This window comes from Peromyscus maniculatus, chromosome 16, assembly GCF_049852395.1.
Source record: "Peromyscus maniculatus bairdii isolate BWxNUB_F1_BW_parent chromosome 16, HU_Pman_BW_mat_3.1, whole genome shotgun sequence".
Lineage (NCBI taxonomy): Eukaryota > Metazoa > Chordata > Mammalia > Rodentia > Cricetidae > Peromyscus > Peromyscus maniculatus.
Genome location: NC_134867.1, coordinates 50,110,464 through 50,134,432, shown reverse-complemented (window position 1 = coordinate 50,134,432; position 23,969 = coordinate 50,110,464). Strand labels below are relative to the sequence as shown.

Here is a 23,969-nt window from a genome sequence, read left to right as displayed (position 1 = left end):
AGATGGGAGCCTAAGGTCATGGGCGTAAAGCGGCTTCCTAAAGTTAGCAGGTGACCTAGCAAACAAAACAATTCTATAAGATATGACACCAGGGAACTCCCTCCATTCTTGTTCAATATTGTTTGAAGATGGCCCTGGGCAGTAAAATTCTGGACTATAATTCCTGTAACTGCAGTGAAACCCTTAGTTTAAAACGAACCATTTGGGTCATATTAGGACAGTCTCAATAATAAAAGGCATTCCAGGGGGAAAGGAAGATGTTCAGTTGCCTTTCTGAGGGCGATGCAATCTCATGAAGGGAAAGCCCTCATATCACACACCAGCGTGGACACGCACACACTCTCAGAGAAAACAGGCAGAAGCAGCGAAGCTGGAGGACAGGACCGAGGCAATGAGGTTACTAAGCTGCACTCGTATACAAAGTACTGAACAACTGGCTGAGGGGATTAGGAAAATGATTCCATTCACAAAAGCATTAAAAATATTCAAAACTCAGCAACAGACATAATCAAAAAGGCAAAACGTACACATTGAAAACTGAAAAATACTCCCGAAGGAAACTAAATGAACCGGATGATGTTCCATGTTCATGAATTAGAAAACTCTGTGTCCTTCAGCTGACAGCACCACACAAGTGTACCCCCAGATTTGGTGGCGTTTCCGCGAGAATATCAATGGCAACTTCTGTAGAAACAGGAAAACCCACCCTAAAATTCACGCGGAATCTCAAGGGATCGCAAATCGTTAAAACAATGTTTAAAAAGTAAATAAAGGGAGCCGGGCGGTGGTGGCGCACGCCTTTAATCCCAGCACTCGGGAGGCAGAGCCAGGCGGATCTCTGTGAGTTCGAGGCCAGCCTGGACTACCAAGTGAGCTCCAGGAAAGGCGCAAAGCTACACAGAGAAACCCTGTCTCGAAAAAAAAAAAAAAAAAAAAAAAAAAAGTAAATAAAGGGGCCCGAAAGATGACTTGAGGCTTAGGAGCACTTTCAGCTCTTGCAAATGAACCAAAGTCCATTCCCAGTGCCATGTCAGGCGGCTCACAACTGCCTCTAACTCCAGCTCCAGGGATCTAGCGCCCTCATCCGGCCTCCATGGGCACTGCACATGTTGATATTCTCAACACATAATTAAAAAAAATAAAAGTAAATAGCTTCAAAGGGGTGAATAAAATTGGAAGAATCCCATTTTACAACTTCAAAATTTAGTGCAAAGCCACAGTAATTAAAACAGCAAGATCCTAGTAAAACAACAGATCATACATGAGGTAGCCCACACAAAGATGGTTACTTAATTTTCAAAAAGGATGTCAACACCACGTAATGGTAAAATGATAGAGTTCTTGGAAAACTTGATGTCCACAAGCAGATGAGTTTTTAATTGAATGTGGGTTAAAAACTTAAGCACCAAAAGTTATAAAACCGCCAGCAGAAAAAACAGGGGCATTATAAAAAAAAACTTAAGCACCAAAAGCTATAAAACCGCCAGCAGAAAAAACAGGGGGACATCATCATCACCACCTCCACATTGCTTTTACAATGACTGCACAGATATGACACCCAAACTGTGAGCAATAGAGAAAAGGTTATAACCGAATTTCAAAATTAACACCAGTATCAAAATACCATCAACATAGTATAAAAGCAACCCATGGGATGGGAGAAAACACTGAAAACCATATATCTGATATGGATATTTTTTTTTAATGCCCGAGACCTAATAACAGCAGAGGGTTTTTTGTTATTGTTGTTGTTAAAAAAAACCAACAAAAACAAACAAATAAACAACAACAACAAAAGGTCATGAGTGCAAAAGGCTTGAATAAACATTTCCCCCAAGGACACACAGCTGGTCACCAAGCACACGAAAAGACGTTCAACATGGATAATTATTAGGGAAATGCAAATCAGAAACACAAATGAATCATGTTTCACAGCCATTATCAAGAAATTAGGAAAAGGCATTGGTGAGAAAGAAAATTTGGAACCCCCGTACAAGGCAGGCAGTAATGAAATGTGGCTCAGTGACTGTGGAAAACACACTGAAGTTGTCGGCAAGTTAAAGACAGAACTATTAGTTGTTCAGAATTTTAACTATATACTTAACTCCATAGAACTGAAAGCATATGGGGCAGACTAATGTTTTTATCCATCAATGTTGTTCACAATAGCTGAAGGGCGGAGACGACCCAATTGTCTATCGACAGATGAACGGGTAAAGTAAATACAGTATGACTTGCAGTGGTAGAATACCACGTATCTGTGGTGCTGAGATCAAACAGACACAGGACGGACCAACACAAACATGGGACAATTCCACTTTTAAGAGACACAAAATACCACGGTGGTTGCCAGGGCCTGGGAGTGGAAACAATTGCTTAATGGATGAAATGTCTGTGTGGGAAGATATGAGGCCTCTAGAAGTGGATCATGGTCCACAATGTGAACATACTTACTGAAGCTGAATTGAACACTAAAAGATGGTTAATGGGCTTGCATTGTTTGCTATGCATATTGAACCATGATTTAAAAACAAAATCCAAGGAAGTCAACCTGAACAGTAGGATTCTGACTTAGCTGAGACACTACCAGGTAAGAAAGTCTATAGAAAGAGACCTCAGAAAGAAATATAAAGGTTGAACCAGCTCAGCCTAACCCTGATCGGCGCGGGCGGTCAAGATGCCCAGGGACATGGACTCACGTTGCAGGTGGATGAGCCATCCAGAGTCGGATAGGAGCCATCGGGCCAGTCTGCAGGGTCCAGGGCAGCTGACTGTCGGTGCTGGGCCTCGTATTCCTTCAGCTGCAGCAAGAACAAATGAAAGACTGAAGTGGAAATAATGGCCGTGTCCTGCCCACTACACAGCAGAAATCACTGAGAACTTCCCCAAGTTGATGGTGACTAGGTGACCCAGGACCGGCCAAAGCTAAGCCTTCTAGAATCACAAGAAGTGGGTATGAAGCTCTGGCTGCAGGTTCTAAATCAGACCAGTAGACACAACAGACTCTTTGTATGCTCTTCCAAAAAGGAACTTTGATTTACAACACACACACACACACACACACACACACACACACACACACACACACAACACCAAAACTCATCTTTCCTGGGTGCAATCAAGTTTGAAACCAGGAACTTTCTACAGTGTATAAATCCAAAAGCATGTCCTTCCTCTCAGAGCACAGTGGAGGAGGCCAGAGATGTAACACGAATTGATAGAAGGTCTTATTAATAAAAACAAAACTGGAGCCAGGTATTGGGGTGAACGCTGAAAGATCAGAGAGACAGAACCAGTCACAGCTAACCTCACCTCAACAACTCCTCAGCTGATCCTGTTTCCTCAGACTGGAAACCTCTGAGTCCTCATCCAGAATGAATCTCAGCTGAACTGCTGCTAAAAGCCTAGAAGCTTAACCAGCTCTAGTTCCTGGTTTTCACGCCTTATATACCGTTCTGCTTTCTGCCATTACTTCCTGGGATTAAAGGCGTGAGTCACCATGCTTGGCTGTTTCCAGTGTGGCTTTGAACTCACAGAGATCCGGATGGATCTCTGCCTCCAGAAAGCTAGGATTAAAGGTGTGAGTGCCACCATTTTCTGCCCCCTATGTCTGTCTAGTGGCTGTTCTGTTCTCTGACCCCAGATAAATTTATTAGGGTGCACAATATATTGGGGAAAATAAATTCACCACACAGAGACATCTGAATAATAGAGAGGGAACGCCTGAAACCAACTCTTTGAAATGCTAGGACAGGGCTGGGGATATAGCTCAAATAGTAGAGCGTTTGCCTAGCATGCATGGGTCCTGGGGTTCAATCCCCAGCATCACACAAGCTGGGTGTGGAGATGTGCGCCTGTCTTCCCAGCATAGCGACGTAGAAGCACCAGGAGGCCTCGCTTTTCTCATTCAAGGCTGGGGCATTCTATCTGCCAATCTTGTCACCTAGCAAACATGAACTGGTTTACTAGAGACCCTGGACACGGGGAGGGAATAACGAAGACAGTAAAACTTTCAGAGCTGCTGAAAGTGTAGGCTTAGAAACCTGGGTTTGAAGGGAAAACAAATCAAACACGGAAAGGAAAGGAAATATTCTAGAAAAGGGAGCAAATACAGCAAAACCAAACAGAGGCTCTTTCAGAATGCTGTGTGCGAGGTCGGCCAGGGAGGTTTGCATACGGCACAAAGGATCTGCAATCATCTACTTCAGACACCTCAGCTGTCACTGCAGTCAAACCTCATTGTAATTTAGGCTTCAGATCCAATTTAAGAGTTGATCAAAACATGTTCCATGAAACAGGTTCGTTAAACACAGAACTAAGCTGAGGTCAAGCGCTTACAATGGTCCTCGACCACCAGTGCTGTGGGATGCGGCAAAGTCGTCACCCAAAACACAACCTTCCTGGTGTCATTGCAAACTAGGAATGTCTCTCTTACCTATGTACGTGGGAGGAGGTAGGCAGCGCTGATTAGGGAGCAAAGGCCTGGATATAGACACCAAATAGCACTGGCCGCCTGGGATGGGTGACGGAACCCTTCTGTTCCATCCCCTCCTCTCAGACCATGGGGAAGACGCCAAATCCATCTCCCAGGCTCGCTAGTACAAGCACATGGATGCGGCAAAGCCCTCAGCGCACGTCTATGCAACAGTTACAACACACAGCACCGTGACTTCCACCCTGGGGCTTCAGGGAAGTGCACAGCTCACATGAAAGCATATGGCCCGAGGAGTCTGCTATGAGTGAACTCATCATTTTAATCTTTGACACATTATCAGGGACATATACACTGCCCTCGTATTTATAGTATATATACTAATACACGGGCTGATCCCTTCCATCTGGATACATGGTGTCTGAAATGCTGCAGTCTCGCTGCATGCTGGGAAGAAATGTCAGGTGGGAAGGGATTATTAGGAGACTGGCAGTTTGATCCCGGTATCTACTCCATTTTTATACTCAATCTTAACCCTGACCTCCAGGAGTCACTAAATACACTGTATCTTTAACGAAAAGGCAACTATAAGCTGACAAGCCTTTTGATCTCCTGAGGACTTTATTTTTGACTCACACAGATGTAGCTTAGGAGCAGACATATGTTGCCAGATGGGTAAATACGCAACCTAGTAATTAAGCGATGGCATGGGTAGCAGCTTCAGTTTTAAGAATGATATTTTTAAGAAAATAGGACTGCAACACCATGGTTATGGGTTCTCTCACTTTCAACTAGGCAGCATCCAGACAGTTAAAGTTTCTGAGTGCTGAGTGCAGCTCCCCTGTGCTTTATGTAAACACCCCTGGACCATCTCACACATGGCCTTCTGGAAGAGCCTCTACCCAGCTTTGCTAAGTGAAATTTGCTGACTTTTCGACGGCATTTCACTTCCTTCCTTTGTCTTTGTTTCTTTCCTTAAAACTAAGAATGTATGTTTTCTACGACACAGACCCATCATATCCTCATGATAAGATACACAGGCTACTCTCTATCCAAGGCTTCCCGTGTGAGTCTATCTAGTCCCTATTTTATCCCAATAGTCCACTCACACATGCACAAATCGCCCAGATAAATGAATGATCCATAGCTTCCCGGTATGCCATGGGGCTTTCCAGACCATGAACTAGGGCGAGATTCAAATACCCGGACCTTAATTGCCAACAGTTAAAGCTAGAATTTGCCAATCTTGTTACTCAGAAACTGCCAATTACCTAAATCCCATAAACTTTAAACTTTTTAGCTAATAAGATTGCCTTCCTTAACACTCAAAGCATGTATCTACCACAAAATTAGAAAATGTTTGGCATGCCATTTTCTTGGACAGAACCAGGCAGCTAATATAGAAATCATCTATTAGGCTATATTTACATCCCACATTCAAAAGGACAGTATCCTGAACTGAGAGGAGTTTTGTAAACATCACTGCCTTCAAATGCTTTAGTTGCTCACAAGAGTCTTCACATATTAGTTCCTTGTTTGTGGTTTTTTCATACTTATCTTGATTTGCTTCAGACAACTGGGTTCTTAGCAGGCTGTCAAGACTGCTAAGGGTGCGTACCTCCAAACCTGAGCTTGACCCTTTCAACGTGATGGAAAGAGAACTGATTCTTGGGGGTCATTCTCTGACCATGACAAGTGCCCCATGGCATGTTAAGTCCACACACATACTCACACAGAAACAAATACATACTTTTTTTTTTTTTTGGTTTTTTGAGACAGGGTTTCTCTGTGTAGCTTTGCGCCTTTTCCTGGAACTCACTTGGTAGCCCAGGCTGGCCTCGAACTCACAGAGATCCGCCTGGCTCTGCCTCCCGAGTGCTGGGATTAAAGGCATGCGCCACCACTGCCCGGCCAAATACATACTTTTTAAAGGGGATTTTAGGGATGTGAATCACAGTTGGGTAATTTTTAGTGAGAATACACATGACAAGTTTAAATTCATACGATGGAATTGTGGTGGACCAAAACATCCCAACTTGAACACAGACAAAAATTTTCCCCATCCAACAACATCGAGCTCCAAATGGCAAGTTGGCAACCTCCCCTCTCCAGAGCTGTCCTTTTCATTATGACTTCGGATTCAAATCCCCAGGTTCTCTCTCTCTGAATCTTTGATTGACAGAGGAAGGCACATCCACCAAGGTTAAACCCTGTGACAATATGAGGCATTTGGGTATTCTTATCATGGTCTCTACAGGAGGTCTGCCTTTGCCATTCTTGTATACACTGGTCCCAGCTAAAAGGAAGCAAATCCCCTCTGCAAAGTTTCTTATATTCTCTAATTTTCTTGTTTTGTCTCTGGAGGGAAAAAAATCCCACTTAGGCATTAAAACTGGAGGATACTGAGAAGAGCAATCGAGCATCCATCTCTGCTTATCATCGTCTGTCAGAGGGTACCCAGTCTTGCACGCAGATAGCGCAGAGTGTAGATAATGTCGCCATCATTTTCCTCCGGGCCATCTGCATTTCTGGACTGCTTAATGGACAATATTCTTGATGCCTCAGTGATCTCTAGAGCTGCACCTGAGACTGGGCAAAGGCCACCAAGCCAGCAGCAGCCAAGCTGCAGGCTCATATTCTCTTGCCTGTGGCTAGGCCACCATCTCCTTAGGCTGTCTTCTAATTTCAGCTAGCTGCTAAAATTAGGAGCTCATTTTCTTTTTCTCCACTTCTTCTCCAAGTTCAAGAGTATTCCTTTCTTTTCTGACTGTCTATATTGGACTATACGGAGGCACTTATAAATGTTTTCCTTGCTCCAAGAAAACAAGTAAACCTCATCTCATGCCAAACATGAGTGCTGTGAAATGGCCTCGGACATCTGCATTCAGACGATGAACACTGCTATTTGAACACAGTGCAGCCTCACCACTCACGAGGAGGCAAGGAAACCACCCGCTCACCACAAGTAAACTACATATATGTGGACTCTTCTTACGTGCATTGTCTAGGACTTCTGGTAAACTTTTCCCCAATGCTGAGGCACACACAAGGGTTCGAACCAGGGAGAAAATGCTTGAGGATTTTGACACTCAAGGCCCTGGGCTAAGAAGGAAGGTGCAGGTTATTTGAGAGAGGCACAGACACGGTTGTCACCCATCACCAGCTACATCACCTACCCCAGCACCCACATGCTTCTCTGCAGTAAGCCAAGGCACTCTGTTCCTCCACTATCATGAACTTCAGGATGTTGGGGATGTTGAAGGCCAAGGTCACTACGGCAATCCTCCAAGTCCACCAATGAAGAAAAGTCAGCGGTTGTTGCAAAATTGCCCAGGCCTCCAAGTTTCCTTCCAAAGTTAGTCTCACTTCTCTCCCTCGAGTGGCTTGCTCTTTCCTTTCTCCGTCCCTCCCTCCCTCCTTCCCTTCCTTCCTTTCTTTCTTCCTCCCTCCCTCTCTCTCTTCTGCGATAGTCAGTGTTAACTGTCAATTCACAGGATAGAGAATCATCCAGGAGATGGACCCCTGGGCATGCCTGTGGGTGATTATTTTAAATACATTAATGATGGAAGGAGACCTAGAGGGGTTACTCAATAGTTAAGAACACTTGTTGGTCTCTCAGAGGGCCTGAGTTTGATTCCAGCACTCACATCAGGTGGCTTATAACCACATGTAACTCCAGCTCCAGGAGATGCAACTCCATCTTCTGGCTATCATGTATGGCAATATACTCATGGAGACACATATGCATAAATAATAAAAATGAAAATAAAATATTTTAAGAAGAAGAATGTGGGAAGGCTCATCATAACTGTGGAACCACCTCATAGGCAGGAGACCCTGGATGCTATAATATACAGAAAGAAGCTTAAATATGGGTGCCACTATCCCACAGGCTTGGGTCCCAGAAAAAATAAAATGGAGAAAGTGAGCTAACCAGCACAAACGTTCACTGCTGTCTCACGCCTGACTATGGATGCAATGCGACTTCTGTGGAATAACCCTTCTGTACACTGTAAAAATGTGTTGCTCTCATTGTTAATAAAACACTGATTGGCTGATAGTCAGGCAGGATTTTCAGGGCAGAGAGAATGCTGGGAAGAAAGAGAGTAGAGTCTGAGGAGTCTCAAGAGATGCAGAGAGAAGCAAGATGAACGTGTTGAAAGAAGGTACCGACAGGCGGCAGAGGGTAAATAAGAAATACGGTGCTAATTAAAAATGTGAGAGTTAGCTAGTAACAAGCCTGAGCTATCAATCAAGCATTTGTAATTAATATTAAGTCTCCCTGTCAGTCATTTGGGAGAGGCTGCTGAGACCTACATGTGACCATTCTCTTCAAGCTTCTACCACCATGGCCACACACTCCTCCCCACTGCTGGCATGATGAACTGGACTCTGGAATTGTGAGCCAAATTAAACCATTCCTTAAGCTAGTTTGGCCAAGTAATGTGTCACCAATACAGATGTTTTATTATACAGGGTGGAAAGCTTGTATCAAGCAAACAGAATGCAGTAAATACCTTGTTTGATTAATTTGATAAAGTAGATACCTGATGACCACTAAAATACCATCAAAATATTCCTTGGGGGTTGAGGATATGGTTGGTGGTAGAACAGTCTCAAAACATGCATGAGATTTTGATGCCTGATAACAGATATATACAGAGGCACACATGCACACCACACACACACACACACACACACACACACACACACACACACACACACTCCTATCACCTCTGATGCCCCCAAGCATTTTTTTGCAGCTGGTGCTCACAGGTGTACACTAAACGTCCACACTCTTACCCTAGCAAGCGCTTCTTCAATGGTGATCATTTTCTCTTTCACCATCATCATGAGCTGAATGCGCTCCTCGTCGCTCATCGTTATCTCACTTGCCACATAGCCCACGTCTTCTCCTGGGGATCAAAGACAGATACATGCAAATGAGAGATGAAGAAGAAGCAGGCCTTGAGCCCGGAGGCCCCTCATCTCAGGTGAGGGAGGGACTTTCCTCAGGTGCACTGTCTACCTTGCATGCTATGGAGGGAATCGAGGGAGGCGAGATCAAGCTGCTTCTCCGGAAGCCCAGCACTCATCTCTTCGGGAAGTGTGTTCTAAGAACATGTAGGAGTTACCACAGAAGCAAGTCCTTCAAAATGACCAGAACTTGAGACAGGTCTTCTAGCCATGGGATGAAGTCCACAAGGCATTTCTTGCTACAGGTAAACCAGGAATCTCATTGAAACACCCAACTTGATCAGACAAGCCTTCCAAGGCTTCTTTGAGTTGGGCATTCTCTGTACTTTACTATGTGCAATACGGATGAGGAGAACATACATTTGTGTGAGAGCACCCTCTATGTGACAGGTCAAGCCACAGAACCAAGCCTGCTGGGCCCGATCTGGCCTACCTCTGAGTTATTGAGTTATCCCTTACAGGATCGACACATAAATAAAGCCACATGCCAAGCATGTCAACCTCATGGAAGACAGGCAGGACAGCTATTTATATCTGGAAGTACGGCAGTCACATGGGTCTGCAGAGAGTGAGAGGCAGCCACCATCTAAGTTAGGAGCTGAGGGCCACCAGAACTACACAGGAAATGACTTCCCCCATCGACTCCTTCTCAAGTCTCTTCCCATAAAGCAAACCATGCCTTCCCCCTTATTTGAGCTCCACTGGACAGTTGTATCTTAGGTCAGCATATGGGAAAGGACTCGGTGACAGCAGGCTAACGCACACAGCAGGAGGAAGCCACATGTCGGCCCTGCTCTCTCTCCTCTGCCTGTCTTCCTCTGACATACTATGGTGGCTTCTGGTATCATCAGGACCTCAGCCAGGGCTTAATGTCCCCTTGGTGAGCAGGGACAGGACCAAGGAGGCTATCTGAAGGCTCATGGGACACCACAGTAGAGGAACCTAGCTTGGGATTTGTGTTCCCCATGCTTCTGTGTCTCATTTCTATTTTGTAACCAATCGGTTCAGAGGTACCCCTGAAGTCCCTACTGACACTCATGGAGAAACGGAAGGGTGTGTTGTATGTGGAAAGAAGCCTGCTGGTTTGATTCATTTTACTATCTGTGTTGAATGTCACAGAGCTGGCTGGGTGTTTCACAAAGCCATGTGACAGGTGAACTACCAACTACTCTCTCTCCCTTCCTCTTCCTCTCTCCCTCTCCCCCTCTCCGGACTCTAAGACTTATTTTTATTAATGTCTATATGTATGTTTCTGTATAAGTGAATGCCACATGTGGGTGAGTGTTCATGGAAGCCAGCAAAGATCCCCGGAGCTGAAGTTGCGTACAACGTGAGCTGACTGACATGAGCTCCTGGGAGCCACACTCCGGGCCTTTGGAAGAGCAGCAAGTGTTCCTAACCACTGAGCCCTCTCTCCAGGCCCTGCCTTCTCTCCTCGCAGCTTTCTAAGTGAGGCAGATGATTCCGGATCTCTACCGAAAGGGAAAGCTGGGAGGAATAAGGAACTACTCCCTCAAAGCGGGACACCTAAGAAAAGTCGCCACATGAGAGCTGTCGGGAAAATCAGGTGTGCAGCTATGGAAGCTAATACCCAGGGCCAAGTTTCTTGTGTCTGGGTGGGATTATCAGTGGTAGACAGTGGAACACATTCATTTACTGATAACCCCGTTCAGTCAGGCAGGAATGTGGAAGTAGACGTGTCCTGGTTTCCTCTGTGAATACTGGGGAGAAACATAAATTACATAACCCAGCCTCCAGGGAATGACATATTTATTTGCTATCTAAACAAAAACAAAGGCAAGGCTTGGAGAAAGGGCAGAGCTCCCTTCAGAGAGCAGTCGGGTAAATTCTCATGATGTCAGATCCAGACAGGGTTTCCAGGGGCAACAACCCCATAACTGTCCCTTGCCACAGAGCAAAAAGTTGAGAAGAATGTAAAGGCACCAGAGGGTCCAAAACTAACAAACGCGAAGATTCCCTTGACCTTTTGAGCTCAGTATTGGCGAGCTTAAGAGACCAGCAGGGAGGCTGGTGTGAGGGGGGAGCCTGTGGACTTGGTCCCTGCTGTCAGAGGACCCCCAGCTCCTCCAACTTTGTTCTCTCCCAGTTCAAGAAACCCATGGGGTCAACATCCTGAAGTCATGGAAGGAATGTCGGAAAAGTTGACTCTTCTGCAGGCGCATGCCATGAGTTTTTCCTAAACTGTAGAGTCCATTTAAATCGGGGTCGGGGCTTCTGGGTATTATGAAGCCACAAGGACCCACTGTCCGCGGTCACTTCACCGTACCTTTTGAAGTCTGCCTCATGATGCCTTTCTGGTTCTTTCGAAAATTCTGCCAGAAGTATTTATTTTTCTTCTTCCAATCTCCTTTTCCTTTAAGAAAGAAATGAAGGAGGGAGGGAGGGAGGGAGGGAGGGAGGGAGGGAGGGAGGGAGGGAGGGAGGGAGGGAGGGAGAGAGAGAGAGTGAGTGAGAGAGAGAGAGAGAGAGAGAGAGAGAGAGAGAGAGAGAGAGAGAGGCACACACAATAAATTCACTGATAACAAAAGCAGTCTCTTTCTCACAATGCCGAACGAATACTCTGACTCCACAAAAAGACAGTTTTTCAGTTTGTGAAAGACTGTGAAATAGCTATAAAGTTGTTTAAAAGAAATGCAAATTTGCTCGGGGGGGGGGGGGCCAATAGGGTTAAGAAAAGAAATTCGGGGCACATCAAAAGAGCAGGCCGAGCGCTTGCTCTGGTCTTCGCTTGGATGTCTGTTCAGCCAGTGCGCCTCACTCTGCCTCGCCCCGTGGCGCATTCTCTCCCTTCGGCTGCGGCCACAATTATTTCCACCTTGCAGGGGTTCACTTTGTTTTCTTCCCGCTGTGCACCCGCCCTTGCCTTATTTCTCTTACTCCCAACATAATGAAGAAAACGCAAAGGGCTGCTACGCCCTGGTGTGCACAGACCGACCAGCCCGGTTCACTGTGGTGTTTGGTGACAAGGGTCTGTAGCACAGGTGAGGCATGAGCGCCATCTCGCTAATGTTTAGGCTTCTTGGGGACCAACCTACAGATTAACAAGGTCATAAAGACCAAAACAAACAAACAAACAAACAAACAACCAGAGGTCAGTCCTGCTGTAACATCTATCTCAGTCTCCTTTTAACGTCCCACCCATCTCTGACTAGGATTGGATGATTCACCAGTGAAATCAAATTTGCCAATAATAGACATTAAAAAAAGAAAAAAAAGAATCCTAGGGTTCTAGTAACTGATAATACAAACATCTTTTTAAACGTAAACAGGCTGGGAGCTGTAGCTCAGTCAGTGAAGAGATTGTTTCACAAGCATGAGAAGCCAAATATAACCTCCCAGAAGCCACGATAGTGAAGCTAGGCATGGTGGCACAAATTTATAACCCCAATACTGGGCAGGAAGAAACAGGCAGGTCCTTGAGGCTTGTGGGCCAGCTATCCTAGTGATTAGGTGTGTTTGGGGCCAATGAGAGACTCTTGTCTCAAACAACAAGGTGGATGACTCCTGAGGAAGCCAACGCTGTCTATATCCTGTGTGCACACATGCATGCACGTACGCACGCACACATGCACACACTCACGCACGCACGCATGCACATGCACATCAAAACTTGCAAAAGACAAGCATAAGGGAGGAGGGCCAGTGAATGGAAGGCAGTTCTTGATTCTTTAAAAAGAAAAGGCAGGAGCAGCAATGGCTGCCACTGTGCTGATGTAGCACACCCAGAGCAGCAGCCCTGTCTCCATTTGGTGGCTGTCTGGTCGCCCCGTGGCCACTGGAAACAAGGCCGAGCAAAGCGGCGGCTTCCACAGTCTAGACCGGTGGTGCCAAGCAATGATGCATGGAGTAGCCATGTGGGAACTCCATCTCTGGTGCTCCCAAGCTAGCAAGGGTGTCATTTGTCAAAACAGGATGTCCTCATTTAAATGCCGACAGCCCTGGAGGCCTGGGGATGAAACCCAAGCCCTTCTTCTGCCTTCCATTTCCTAGGTCCTCAAGGCTAGTTTCATGGGGTCTGCTGCCTGTGAGTGAACCTGGAAAAGCAGACATCAGTCATGAAGGGTGAAAGCAGACTGAGTATCAATCATTTGGCTTCTTAAGGCAGTGTTTGAGACCAGAATGCATTTCTCTGCCTATAAGCTGTGTGCCTTTCCTTCTCACATTCCGTGTATGTAACGGAGACAATAAAGATAGCTAATATCTCTTCACCACTTATGCAAGCACTTTGCTATTTAACAGTCTAGTTCATTTCATCTTATTCAGGCTCCTCCTCTTCCTTTTTTAATAGTACCAGGGTCTTACCGCGTATCTCAGGCTGGCTTTGAACTCTCTATCTTCCTACCATGTGCTGAGCTTACACTTACATCCTACCATGCCCACCAATGGGGTCTGTTTTCATTCCATGAAGGAGGTGAGATAAAGCAAGGCCTGGAGAGGCAGGTGTCTTCCCAAGGTTACAGTAGCGCAAGGGTGGCATTTATGATTCAAATCTTGGCAGCCGGATTGGAGAGCCTATAACCCATCCACCCTTTGCTATATCAAGAATAGATCTTATTGTAATCAAGGATATATAAAATATATCATGCCTTGAATGCACGTTATTTATCTAAACATTCCAAAACTGAAGAGTTTATCTGAGGGCATGATCAGCGACACAAACTTAAGGAATTTTCTGATAGTGTAATCTGTTTATAACAGAGAAAAATTATCAGCCATAAAGATCCAGCAAAGAGGCTTGGTCAGTGGGCTTATGGCACAGTCAATAACAGTAAGCCTCTTACTGTTCAGGATATTTAGCAAGCGGAAATACTCATAAACTGTCCCATTTTGAAGACCTGTAAAACAGTATGTAGACTGTGATGCCACCTGTATTTTCAAAAGAACAATTCCTAATGGCAAAAAAAGATTAGAAAATCGCACATCGAATACCAGGGCTAGAGATGTTCTAAAGTATGTGCAGCTGAGCTGGATCCCAGCACCCACAATAAAAAGCAGGGCACAGTGGTATGTATCTACAACCCTAATGCCAAGGGAGGCAGATGGGCAGGTTTCCCCAGTTTGCTGGCCCACTGATCTAGCTGAACTGGTGGAATTCTGGGTTCAGTGAGAGACTGTTCAAAACGTAAGGTGGAGAGTGACTGAGGAATACCCAATGTGGACCTCATCCTACATGCATATGTGCACATACACGGACACACACAAACACACACACAGACACACAATGTTCACAGTGTTTGTTTCTGAATGGACAGATTTTTATGTGTGTGAGGTCTATAGCTTTACATGTCTATATATCTTCTATAAATTATGAAAAGAAAATAATCCAATTAAATATTTAAATCAAAGGCAGTGGTACTAACCTACACAGCCGTCTTCCGAGTTTGATTTATGAAGAGGGTACCTAGAAAAGAAAACAAAATGTAAATTCATATTGCCAGAGGGCCTTGGTTTTATGGAATTTTCACTGACAATCTTCCTAACCAGCTGGATCCCGGACCAACAGTGTTTACTGGAGCCTGGGGAATTTCTACAGTGGGTCTTTTTTGTACCTATCTGCTGAGTTCTTGGAAAATGGGTACCATTTGTCAATATTGATTAATGAACCAGTCTAGGACAGGATCTATATTTAAAAAAGAATGTGGGCTTTCACTAGAGGCTGCTGAAGGATCTTGCATGTCTGTGAACTAATCACTAGCTGACTTCCTGCCACCTCGAATTCTATAGGGTAAGTGGAAAAGAAAAAGTTGAGAATGAACATATCAACTCCACAGCACAAAGGCTGCTTGGGCCAACAAGCAAGGTGCATGGGCGGCTGGAGAAAAGACCAGGGTAGGCTGCGGAGGTGGCAAAGGCAGTCAAAAGGAGACCGGATGCCCAAGTGGAGGGAGGGGTAGCCACTATGGAGCTCCGGTAGTTGGTGATAACAACTGGCATGGTTGATAGTTGGTCTTTCCAGATCTTATGAGGTTCAAAATCAAGCCAGAAATCTGTTATTTTTATTTGTGTGAGAGCTTCACATGTTTAAGTCATGGCAAATTTTTCTTAAGATGGATCCAAGTTAATCACAGTTAATGTGTCTGCTTCACATCTCATCTGTCAGCGAGTGCCAGCTGAGCCTCGTGAGCCCAAGGAACATGGGATGTGAGCCACAGCCTAAAACCAGAGAGTGAGCTGGTCCTCTAGACAGCACTTAGTCAGCACCAACTTCAAGCACGAAGGCAGGGAAAGCAAAGGATATTAAATATTAACATCAAAAGGGGTGGAGAGATGAGTAGAGATCAGATCAAAATCCTCACTTGCTGGGTACAAACTCTAGAGGACCAAGTTGGTGTCCTTAGGCACAGGCATGCCAAAGGGGAAAACAGGAAGAGCCTGTGTCAGAACAGAAGTTGGGTACTTAGAGAATTCACATCCAAATCATCTCGCTAAGTTCACTACCAGAGAGGAAGATAAGAAGATGCCTGGCTAAACGCTGTAGCTACTACCTGGATGCTTAGAAAAGCCAGTTGTGAGGTAAGGTATTGAGAGGGAACACTGAAAACCATCAGGGGACAAGTGAAGGACCTCCAAACACCTGACGGAGACCTTGCAGGTAAAGGGACCTCAAGAACTTAAGGTGCAGAAGAGGGCACAGGGCCCCCGAGAATTGAGCCGCTACGTAGATGTACAGGTATTGATGCTGACTGGCGTCGGACGGGTACCCAGACCCCGCAAGCGACATAACATTCCACATCCAAGAGGAGAGAACTACTTCTGACTGGCAGGAAGCCCTGGAAGAGCTCCATGATAAACTAGAAAAGGTACTCAAAACAGACGCAGGAGAAACCATTGCAGAGGTCAAGAGCTGAAATACGACTCATCTTCCTTTCTACCACACTGCAGGCATGTGTGCGCACACACAAACACACCCACACACACCCACAGTGAGGAAACCGGCCTGATCACCAAACTACACTCCCCCCCCCGCCCCCCAAAAAATCCAGAATCTACTCTTTTTCGTCCTCCTACCCACGGCAAAAATAAAAGAGCTTCAACTCATGTCTACTTGAAAGGCTTTCAAGTGGTGGCCATTTTAAGCGTTAGACACATTCAGCCAATCTAGATCTTGCAATATTACATGTAAGGGACAAGGACATATGGTATGAAGAAATGAGACTATTGTTAGGGAGGGGGTGGATATGAACAAGGAGGCACACAGGGACAGAGCCATAGCTCAGTTGGTAGGGTGCCTGTCTAGTGCACAAAGCCCTGGGTTTGACCCCATCACTGAAGAATGCCGAAGACAGTTGGTGTTCTTTTGTAATGTTAGTACTGGGGAGGTGAAGGTCTCTGCTGCACAGAGAGTTCAAGGCCAGTGTGGAACACATAAGATCCAGTCTCAAACAAGCAAAGGAGGAGGCACGCAAAGACAGAAGTGGGGTGTGGTTGGCCTGGATTGGCCTGCAGGGGTCCAGGGAGATCACTAAAGCCATTCTAGATACCTCTGTGAAAGTCCCCATAGATAATTAACTAAGGGAGAAAGGCTCACCCACCTGAATACGGATGGCACCATCAAATAGGCTGAAGCCTAGACTAGACAGGCTATAAAAAGGGAAGGAGGAAGTCTTGATGGGCCAGGCATTTTTCTCCACTTACCAGACACTGTAATGAACACTGTTCACTTCATACCACCTGCTCTCTAGACCATGATATCCTCCTACCTTGCCTCAGGTCCAAAGCAAGCAAAACCAGGAGCCCAGGCAGATCCTCTCTAAGTTGTTTGCTCTCTGGTCTTTGACACAATGATGGAAAGTTGACTATCACGGAGGGGGGTGGGAGGGTGGAGCTGGGTACTCTATGCTCATGGCCACAGGTGAATTGTGAGACCAGCAAATACTGTCAAGAGTGAGCCCTGGGCTAGCTGGCTGGAGAGGAAGGCAGGGAACCTTTCAAGAGAGGTCATCTTTGAGCTGTTCTCAAATAAGACAAATCTTCCTGTGTTGCATTTTTAACTCAATGTCATAGTAGCATATGGCCACCCACATGCTTCAACTGTCCTTCACCTACCAGTTCTAAGAGCCCACTAAAAGTGGAGGGGACAACACACTATTTCACACTTACTGAAAGCACTAGGAAGGTACGGACCCATTGCTAAGAATCAAGTGTATGAAATATTCCCAGCACTGGATAAAACCAGCTACCGACGTGGTCAGAGCTTTGTAACAATTCTTCCTTACATCAAAAGAAATGTTTTCTCAAGAAAATGGTCTGCAGAAATAGTTAAGTCCTCTGATGACTGAGAGTGATATATCTTAATGGATTAAATGACGTTTAACTACCACTTGATTTATATTCCAATTTTATAGGAAGCTATGGTCCCCACAAGGGGAGGCAGCAGTCTCTTGCTCCATGGCCACTTGGCAGTCACCAGGGATCACACCGGGTGGCCTGCTGTGGCCCTGTTTTCTTTTGAATGTATGCCTTGCCCTCTCTGGATAAAATGAAGATAAACCATTTCAATCCTATCTTTGAGAAATGTAAAGGTTCCTTTCCATCCCAAAGCCATCTTTTCATACTTCCAGGCAAATGGAAATGTTTGGTGCTATAAAAATGCTTCCAAACTCGTCATTTCGGGAAAAGGCACCTTCTCTCTGCCACCTAGACATTATAAACCTATGTAATCATAGGTTCCTCCCCCAAACACAGACTTAGCTCCTTTTGTTATTTTCATTCACTCTCTCCAAATTATCACACGTTGGGTATTTTACCCTCACATTTGACAGCACCCACGTTTCTTGCATTTCCCCCAGATCACCAGAAGATGGCACTGTAGATTCTTTGTTCAATTGTGATACAGCGTGTGGAATTTTTGTTTTTAAATTTTCACAAGTTTACAACACTCGGACTGGTCAAAGCCAGTGTCTCCTAAGTGTGAGGCTCCTCAGATCATCACCTTTCAAAAGAGAAAAGTGACATTGTGCGAATCTGGACAGAGTGAATTGTACCTGCAGAGCCTGGCAGAGGAGGAATGCAAAATGCCACATTTTTTCCCTCGATTTGAGACCATGTCTAACATCCATCCTGCAGGACCTGAATTAGCCATGTAGCCAAGTTCAAGTCTGGATGAAAGCAGGCAGAAGAGTCATTTATTGGCCCTATGGTGGAAGAAATGAACTCTCGGAAGTCAGCTCCAAAGAGGCTGCACCTCCAATCACAACCTCCTTCCGACCCCATACAGTGTGCCTGAAAGGGGAAGATCTAGAAGGTGGTTTGTGGGCCTGTGGGCAACATCAGTTTCACTGATAAAGGAGCAGAAGGGATGGGGACCAGGAAGCAACACTTAGCACTCTGTTGCACTCTGAAAGTATTACACCCAAAGACTCAAGAACTCTTGGGGTGGGATTTCTTGTTCAGAGCTCAAGAGGTCCCGGGTTCAAATCCTGCACAAGTCTGTCTTATTTTTTCCAGAACTAGAGTGAACATCTTTTCTTCAGTAACTACAGTTAAGACCCCCATATTACTAACATGTGAACATTTCTCCCTAAGATCCCTAAACCACTTAAGCAGTTTCTAAAGACAAAATTCATCTACGAATATTCTGAAATTAAAGAATTATTGGACTAAAAAAAAGAAAAAACACCGAATTTAAGGTAATGTATCCTGAGAACTTGGCCAATGTCATTCCTTTGTTCATTCAGTTTCAACCTCCCATTCTTGCTTCCAATTTATGCAGATCCCAGTGAGCCAGGCATTCTCTGAGGCACAGGGAACATTTGCTAAAGGACACAGGTGAGGCTTGGCCAATGGGAGCTAGGGGAGAGGGGCAGGAAGAGCTGCTGAGTCAGAGAGGGAGGAACATGGCCAGGAGCACTGAGACCTCCCTGAAGATGTACCCTTCAGTAGAACCACACTTCTGTGGCGTTCACGCCCCTGTGGTGGGGAAAAACACGGGGTGAAAGCTAGAGAGGAAGCGCACGCATCTGCCTATGGGGGTGCCTAAGCCTTCCACGTAGATATGAAAGGAAAAGTGGGGTGTGTGGGACCAGTGGCACCGGGGGTGCCTTCTAAGCCTTCTGAGTAGATACAAAAGGAAAAGTGGGGTGCATGAGGTTAGAGCTGCACACCAAAGTCACTCACATTATAAGGAGTCCGGGACATTGTAACACAACACAGAGAGGCATTTTGGAGGCTTGAGTCCTGATGTTTTTAGGGATCAGAAAGGTGAGGCCAGGCGGTGACACATGGAGAAGTTGCCCAAAGAGAGAAGGCATGAGGGGTAGATGTCCCCTTTTCTAGCCGGAATAATGCTCGTCAAGTTTTACAGATATATCGCTGCCTCAGATTCAGTACACAGGCTGTACATAGGCTGTCGATTTTCTATGGAGTTTCCAGCATTGGAAGAGGCATCCTCGTTAAACCACCCAGTGGGAGGAGGAAGAGACACAGATCAAAATGTATTCTCCAAGCCTCTGTAGACTCCCACCTCCCAAATCAAGACTGCAGTGTAGACCTATCCGAGCACAGAATGTATTTGTCACCTGAAATCTCACTCAGGGAAGGAGGCACAGAACTGCCCTGTGAGACTCCCAAGTCCAGTGCCTCCCAACATCCCATCCCCTTCACCTCTCTTTCCTGTTCACACAGCACTAGCCTAACCCACACCTACAGGCACCGCCCTTTTCTATTTCCTAAGAGATGGTCTGCAAGGGCACGCGGGCATATGCTGGCCCTGCTCGGTCATAACGAACAGACCACTCCTCAGAAGAACTTGTGATGTTATGTTTCCCAGCCCAGATCTGAATGAAGTCTAGGGATACATGAGGACACTCGAGGAGCTAGCTGCAACACCTTCCGGTCTGCTGATGGAAGGAAGCAAGGAGATAAATAATGTGACTCCGAATCATTCCTTCTTGTAGTCATTCAAATATTCTAAGGTGCACCCAGGTAAGCACAAACTCTAGCTCCTTTTCACAGGCTAAGACCAGCAAAGCACAATAAATACCTACACCCAAATGAAGTCCTGAACTATATACACCATGTCAGGGTTCCCATGGGTGTCCCAGAATTTTCACTGTAACTAAACAAACAAACACACGTGCACGCACGCACACAAATGCAGTTATAACCTAATTTATAAGCAGTAACATATGTTATACATTACTAAAAGCCGGGACTTACAGGGATTTTATGGCTCCATAATCTTAAATCTCGGGATATAAAACTTCGGCGCTAGTTTTCTCCCTGCTGAATTTTGAATCAGGGCTCTCACTGTGTCTGCTATTACCTGGCGTTATCCCAGGCTACCCTAGAGTCCCCAAAACTAGCCACCTTCTCTGGAAGTAGAAAAAGGGCATGCCTGTGCTATAAGGAGGGAAGGTTGGGAGCCTCTGCTAGGTGTGACAGCTCATGGCTGCAATCCCAGCGCTGGAGAGGCCGAGGCAGTAATGCGGCTGTGGGTTCTAGGCTAGCCTGGGCTACAAACTTGACTCTGCCTCAAAAACAGCTCACAAATCTTACAGAAATCAATTTCCTTTTTCATGAGCTATGTAAGTATAATTTATATTGTGCTTGGTAATGTATATGTATTAGATATGTATGAGGGTTTTAAATGTTTTTATTCATCCTTTGAGAATTTATGCAATATTTTGTCATATTCTTTCCTCTCCCACAAATCCTCCTGAGCATGGGGCCTGCATTGGAGTATGCTTGATAAATATACCTACCAGTCTGTTGAGGGGGGCGGGGGGATGGATTTTTTTCTTCCCCTCTCCCAGTAGTTGTCCATAACAAACAGCGTTTTGGCTAGGGTGGAACTTTGTGTCCACTTCTGTATGGAGGTTTTATGAGACAGGGCCTCGTGGCTGACTTCTAACTTGACACGTAGCTGAAAATTAACCTTGAATTTCTCATTTTTCTGCCTCTATCTCCCAAGTGCTGGTATGATAGGACTTTGCCACCCACCCTATTTCATGCGAGGTAAACAATCTGAGTCATATTCCCAGCCTGATGAATATTGTCCTAAGATACCAAATATATTTTTCATCTCATGAACATCTTCTCTCTACTTAGTAGAAATAAATATGGGATAACATTCAGTTACTGCCATCTACCACCTGCCATAAAGACTCAAGATGTTCCCCATCCCCAGCTTCGGGGACAGGACTGAAGTGAGGTGGGCAGGCTCTGAGCATAAGGAAGGGCTTGCTCTCAGGGTGTGTAAAAGACAAAGGCCAGCACCCCCTAGTGCTGAGTCCTACATATAACTCTTTTGCTTTAGTCCAAACCCGATCCTTCCTAGGGGAAAGGCTGGACTTCACACACAATTTCACCCACTTTGCCTGACAGTGATTCTCATCCAGTCTTACAACTCCATACATACCGAGTGCAACACAGCAACACTCATCACATTTTATCAACCCCATCAAAACACTCTCTTATCCAGACCTTTTTCTTTCATTTCGGGGTCTTCTCTCAGCTTGTAATTTCTTCTTGTTGTCCTTAGCTTGTCTTGTTGGCTTTTTGTTTTGCTCTGTCCAGGGCAACATCTCACAGGGTAGCCCATGCTAACTTTAAAACTTACAATGTAGCCCAGGCTGGTCTCAAACTCCCAGCAATCTTCAGGCCTCAGCTTTCCTGATGGATGGGGTTGGAGGCATGTGCCACCATGCTCAGCTTTGGCCTGTACTTTCCAGCTTGACAAGGTCACCTCCACAAATGATTAAGGCAGGTGTGCATAGTGTGATATCCAAGGTAACAGCCCAGCCCTGGGTAAGAGTCACACACGATGAAGTCAGGCAGATTTGGAAAGAGACAGAAGCCACCTCATATTTATGCCTTGATGCTGCTGGATGAAGAAGCAGCAATAATGAAAATGGTCCATACCTTACTAGGCTGCTGGGACAGTATGTGACTAGATGATTGGAAACACCTTACATGGTGCCTGGTACCAGGGAAGATCTTGTGCACAATACCTACATAAATATGAGGCGGCAGACTGGAACCCGCAGGCAGCTCTACAGAACCAACCATCATGGCTTCAGCACACGATGCCCTCACACCTCCCCTAGGCTAGATTAAGACATTTCCAGCCACCGATTGGCTCTGTAATAATTGTTCCACGTCTCGCCAGCATTTTGATACAGCTATTTCTTCTTCTCATTTCATAAAAGCTACTGATTATTAGAACCCGACAAAACAGACACTTGGTTTTGGACCATGGTAAACACATCTCAAATGTTCTTTATCTGGTTTATTTCTTGCATAATATTTCCATTTGTTTATATCTTATTGTCAAGAAATGGTTCACTGGGTAGGACTGCTTGCTGATCTTCATAGGTCCAGAGGTCAATCCCTAACAAACAGAGGTCAGTCCGCTCACAACCACCTGAAACTCTAGCTCCAGGGGAACCCACACCTTCTTCTGGCCTCTGCAGGCATCAACGTGTGTGTGTGTGTGTGTGTGTGTGTGTGTGTGTGTGTGTGTGTGTGTGTGTGTCCAAAATTTAGAGAATTTTAAAGTCTTTATATCCTAATGTCTCTGTAGGGCAGTATTTAGCTTGGTCAAGTACAGTATACACTAATTTTTTTTATTAATGATGAACAGCTATTTCACTATGGACACATAAATGACTTAAGTTCATCAATTATGTCACCTTAACTTTCTAAAAGCAACGAGGGGCTTTTCAAGTTTATGTGCTGTGGGATGTTCTGTATGTCCTGTGGGAGCCCTTCTTGGGTTCTTTGTGGCGTTACCCAGCAGGTCCGCATAGAGGATGATTAGGACTATGGGCCTGAGTGCAGGTGTCTGAGATGGTCTGCACTTGGCTGTGCTGGGGGATGGTCTGTATGTCAAGTTGTTCTGATTGATCAATAAATAAAACCTGATCGGCTGTGGCTAGGCAGGAAGGATAGGCGGGACTAACAGAGAGGAGAAATAAAAGGACAGGAAGGCAGAAGGACTGACAGCCAGCCGCCGCCATGACCAGCAGCATGTGAAGATGCCGGTGGGCCACCAGCCACGTGGCAAGGTATAGATTTATGGAAATGGACTAATTTAAGCTATAAGCACAGTTAGCAAGAAGCCTGCCACGGCCATACAGTTTGTAAACAATATAAGTCTCTGTGTTTACTTGGTTGGGTCTGAGCGGCTGTGGGACTGGCGGGTGACAAAGATTTGTCCTGACTGTGGGCAAGGCGGAAAACTCTAGCAACATTTATGAAGTATAGATGCTGTCCCCAAACAATGCTACCACTTCATCTTTAATTCTGCTATGGACAGGTCTGTGATGGTTGTCACAACTGCCAACTTGACACAACCTAAAATCACCTGGGAAAAGAGTCTCAGTGAGGGATTGCCTGCCTCAGATTGACCTGTGTGCATGCCTGTGGGAGACTGTCTTGAATACACGTGAAATGATGTGTGAAGACAGCCCACTGTGAGTGGCACCATTCCCTAGGCAGGGAGCCTTAGACTGTATAAGAATAAAGAAAGCTAGCTCTATACAAGCATGAATGAATTTATTCTCCCTTTACTCTTGGATGGGGTGTTGACTAATTGCTT

General features: G+C 45.4%; 1 protein-coding gene across 5 annotated transcripts in view; it reads right to left on the bottom strand.

The window, feature by feature from the left end:
* Sash1 (SAM and SH3 domain containing 1) overlaps positions 1 to 23,969 on the bottom strand; it is a 246,786-nt gene that overhangs the window by 55,934 nt on the left and 166,883 nt on the right. For all 5 annotated transcript variants that reach the window (XM_076552784.1, XM_042262305.2, XM_042262306.2 and 2 more), the window contains 4 exons: positions 14,791 to 14,831; positions 11,697 to 11,783; positions 9,236 to 9,348; positions 2,700 to 2,801 (listed from right to left, as the gene is read on the bottom strand). In XM_076552784.1, the coding sequence (XP_076408899.1) occupies positions 2,700 to 2,801; positions 9,236 to 9,348; positions 11,697 to 11,783; positions 14,791 to 14,831 (343 nt within the window). The remainder of the gene's footprint in view (positions 1 to 2,699; positions 2,802 to 9,235; positions 9,349 to 11,696; positions 11,784 to 14,790; positions 14,832 to 23,969) is intronic.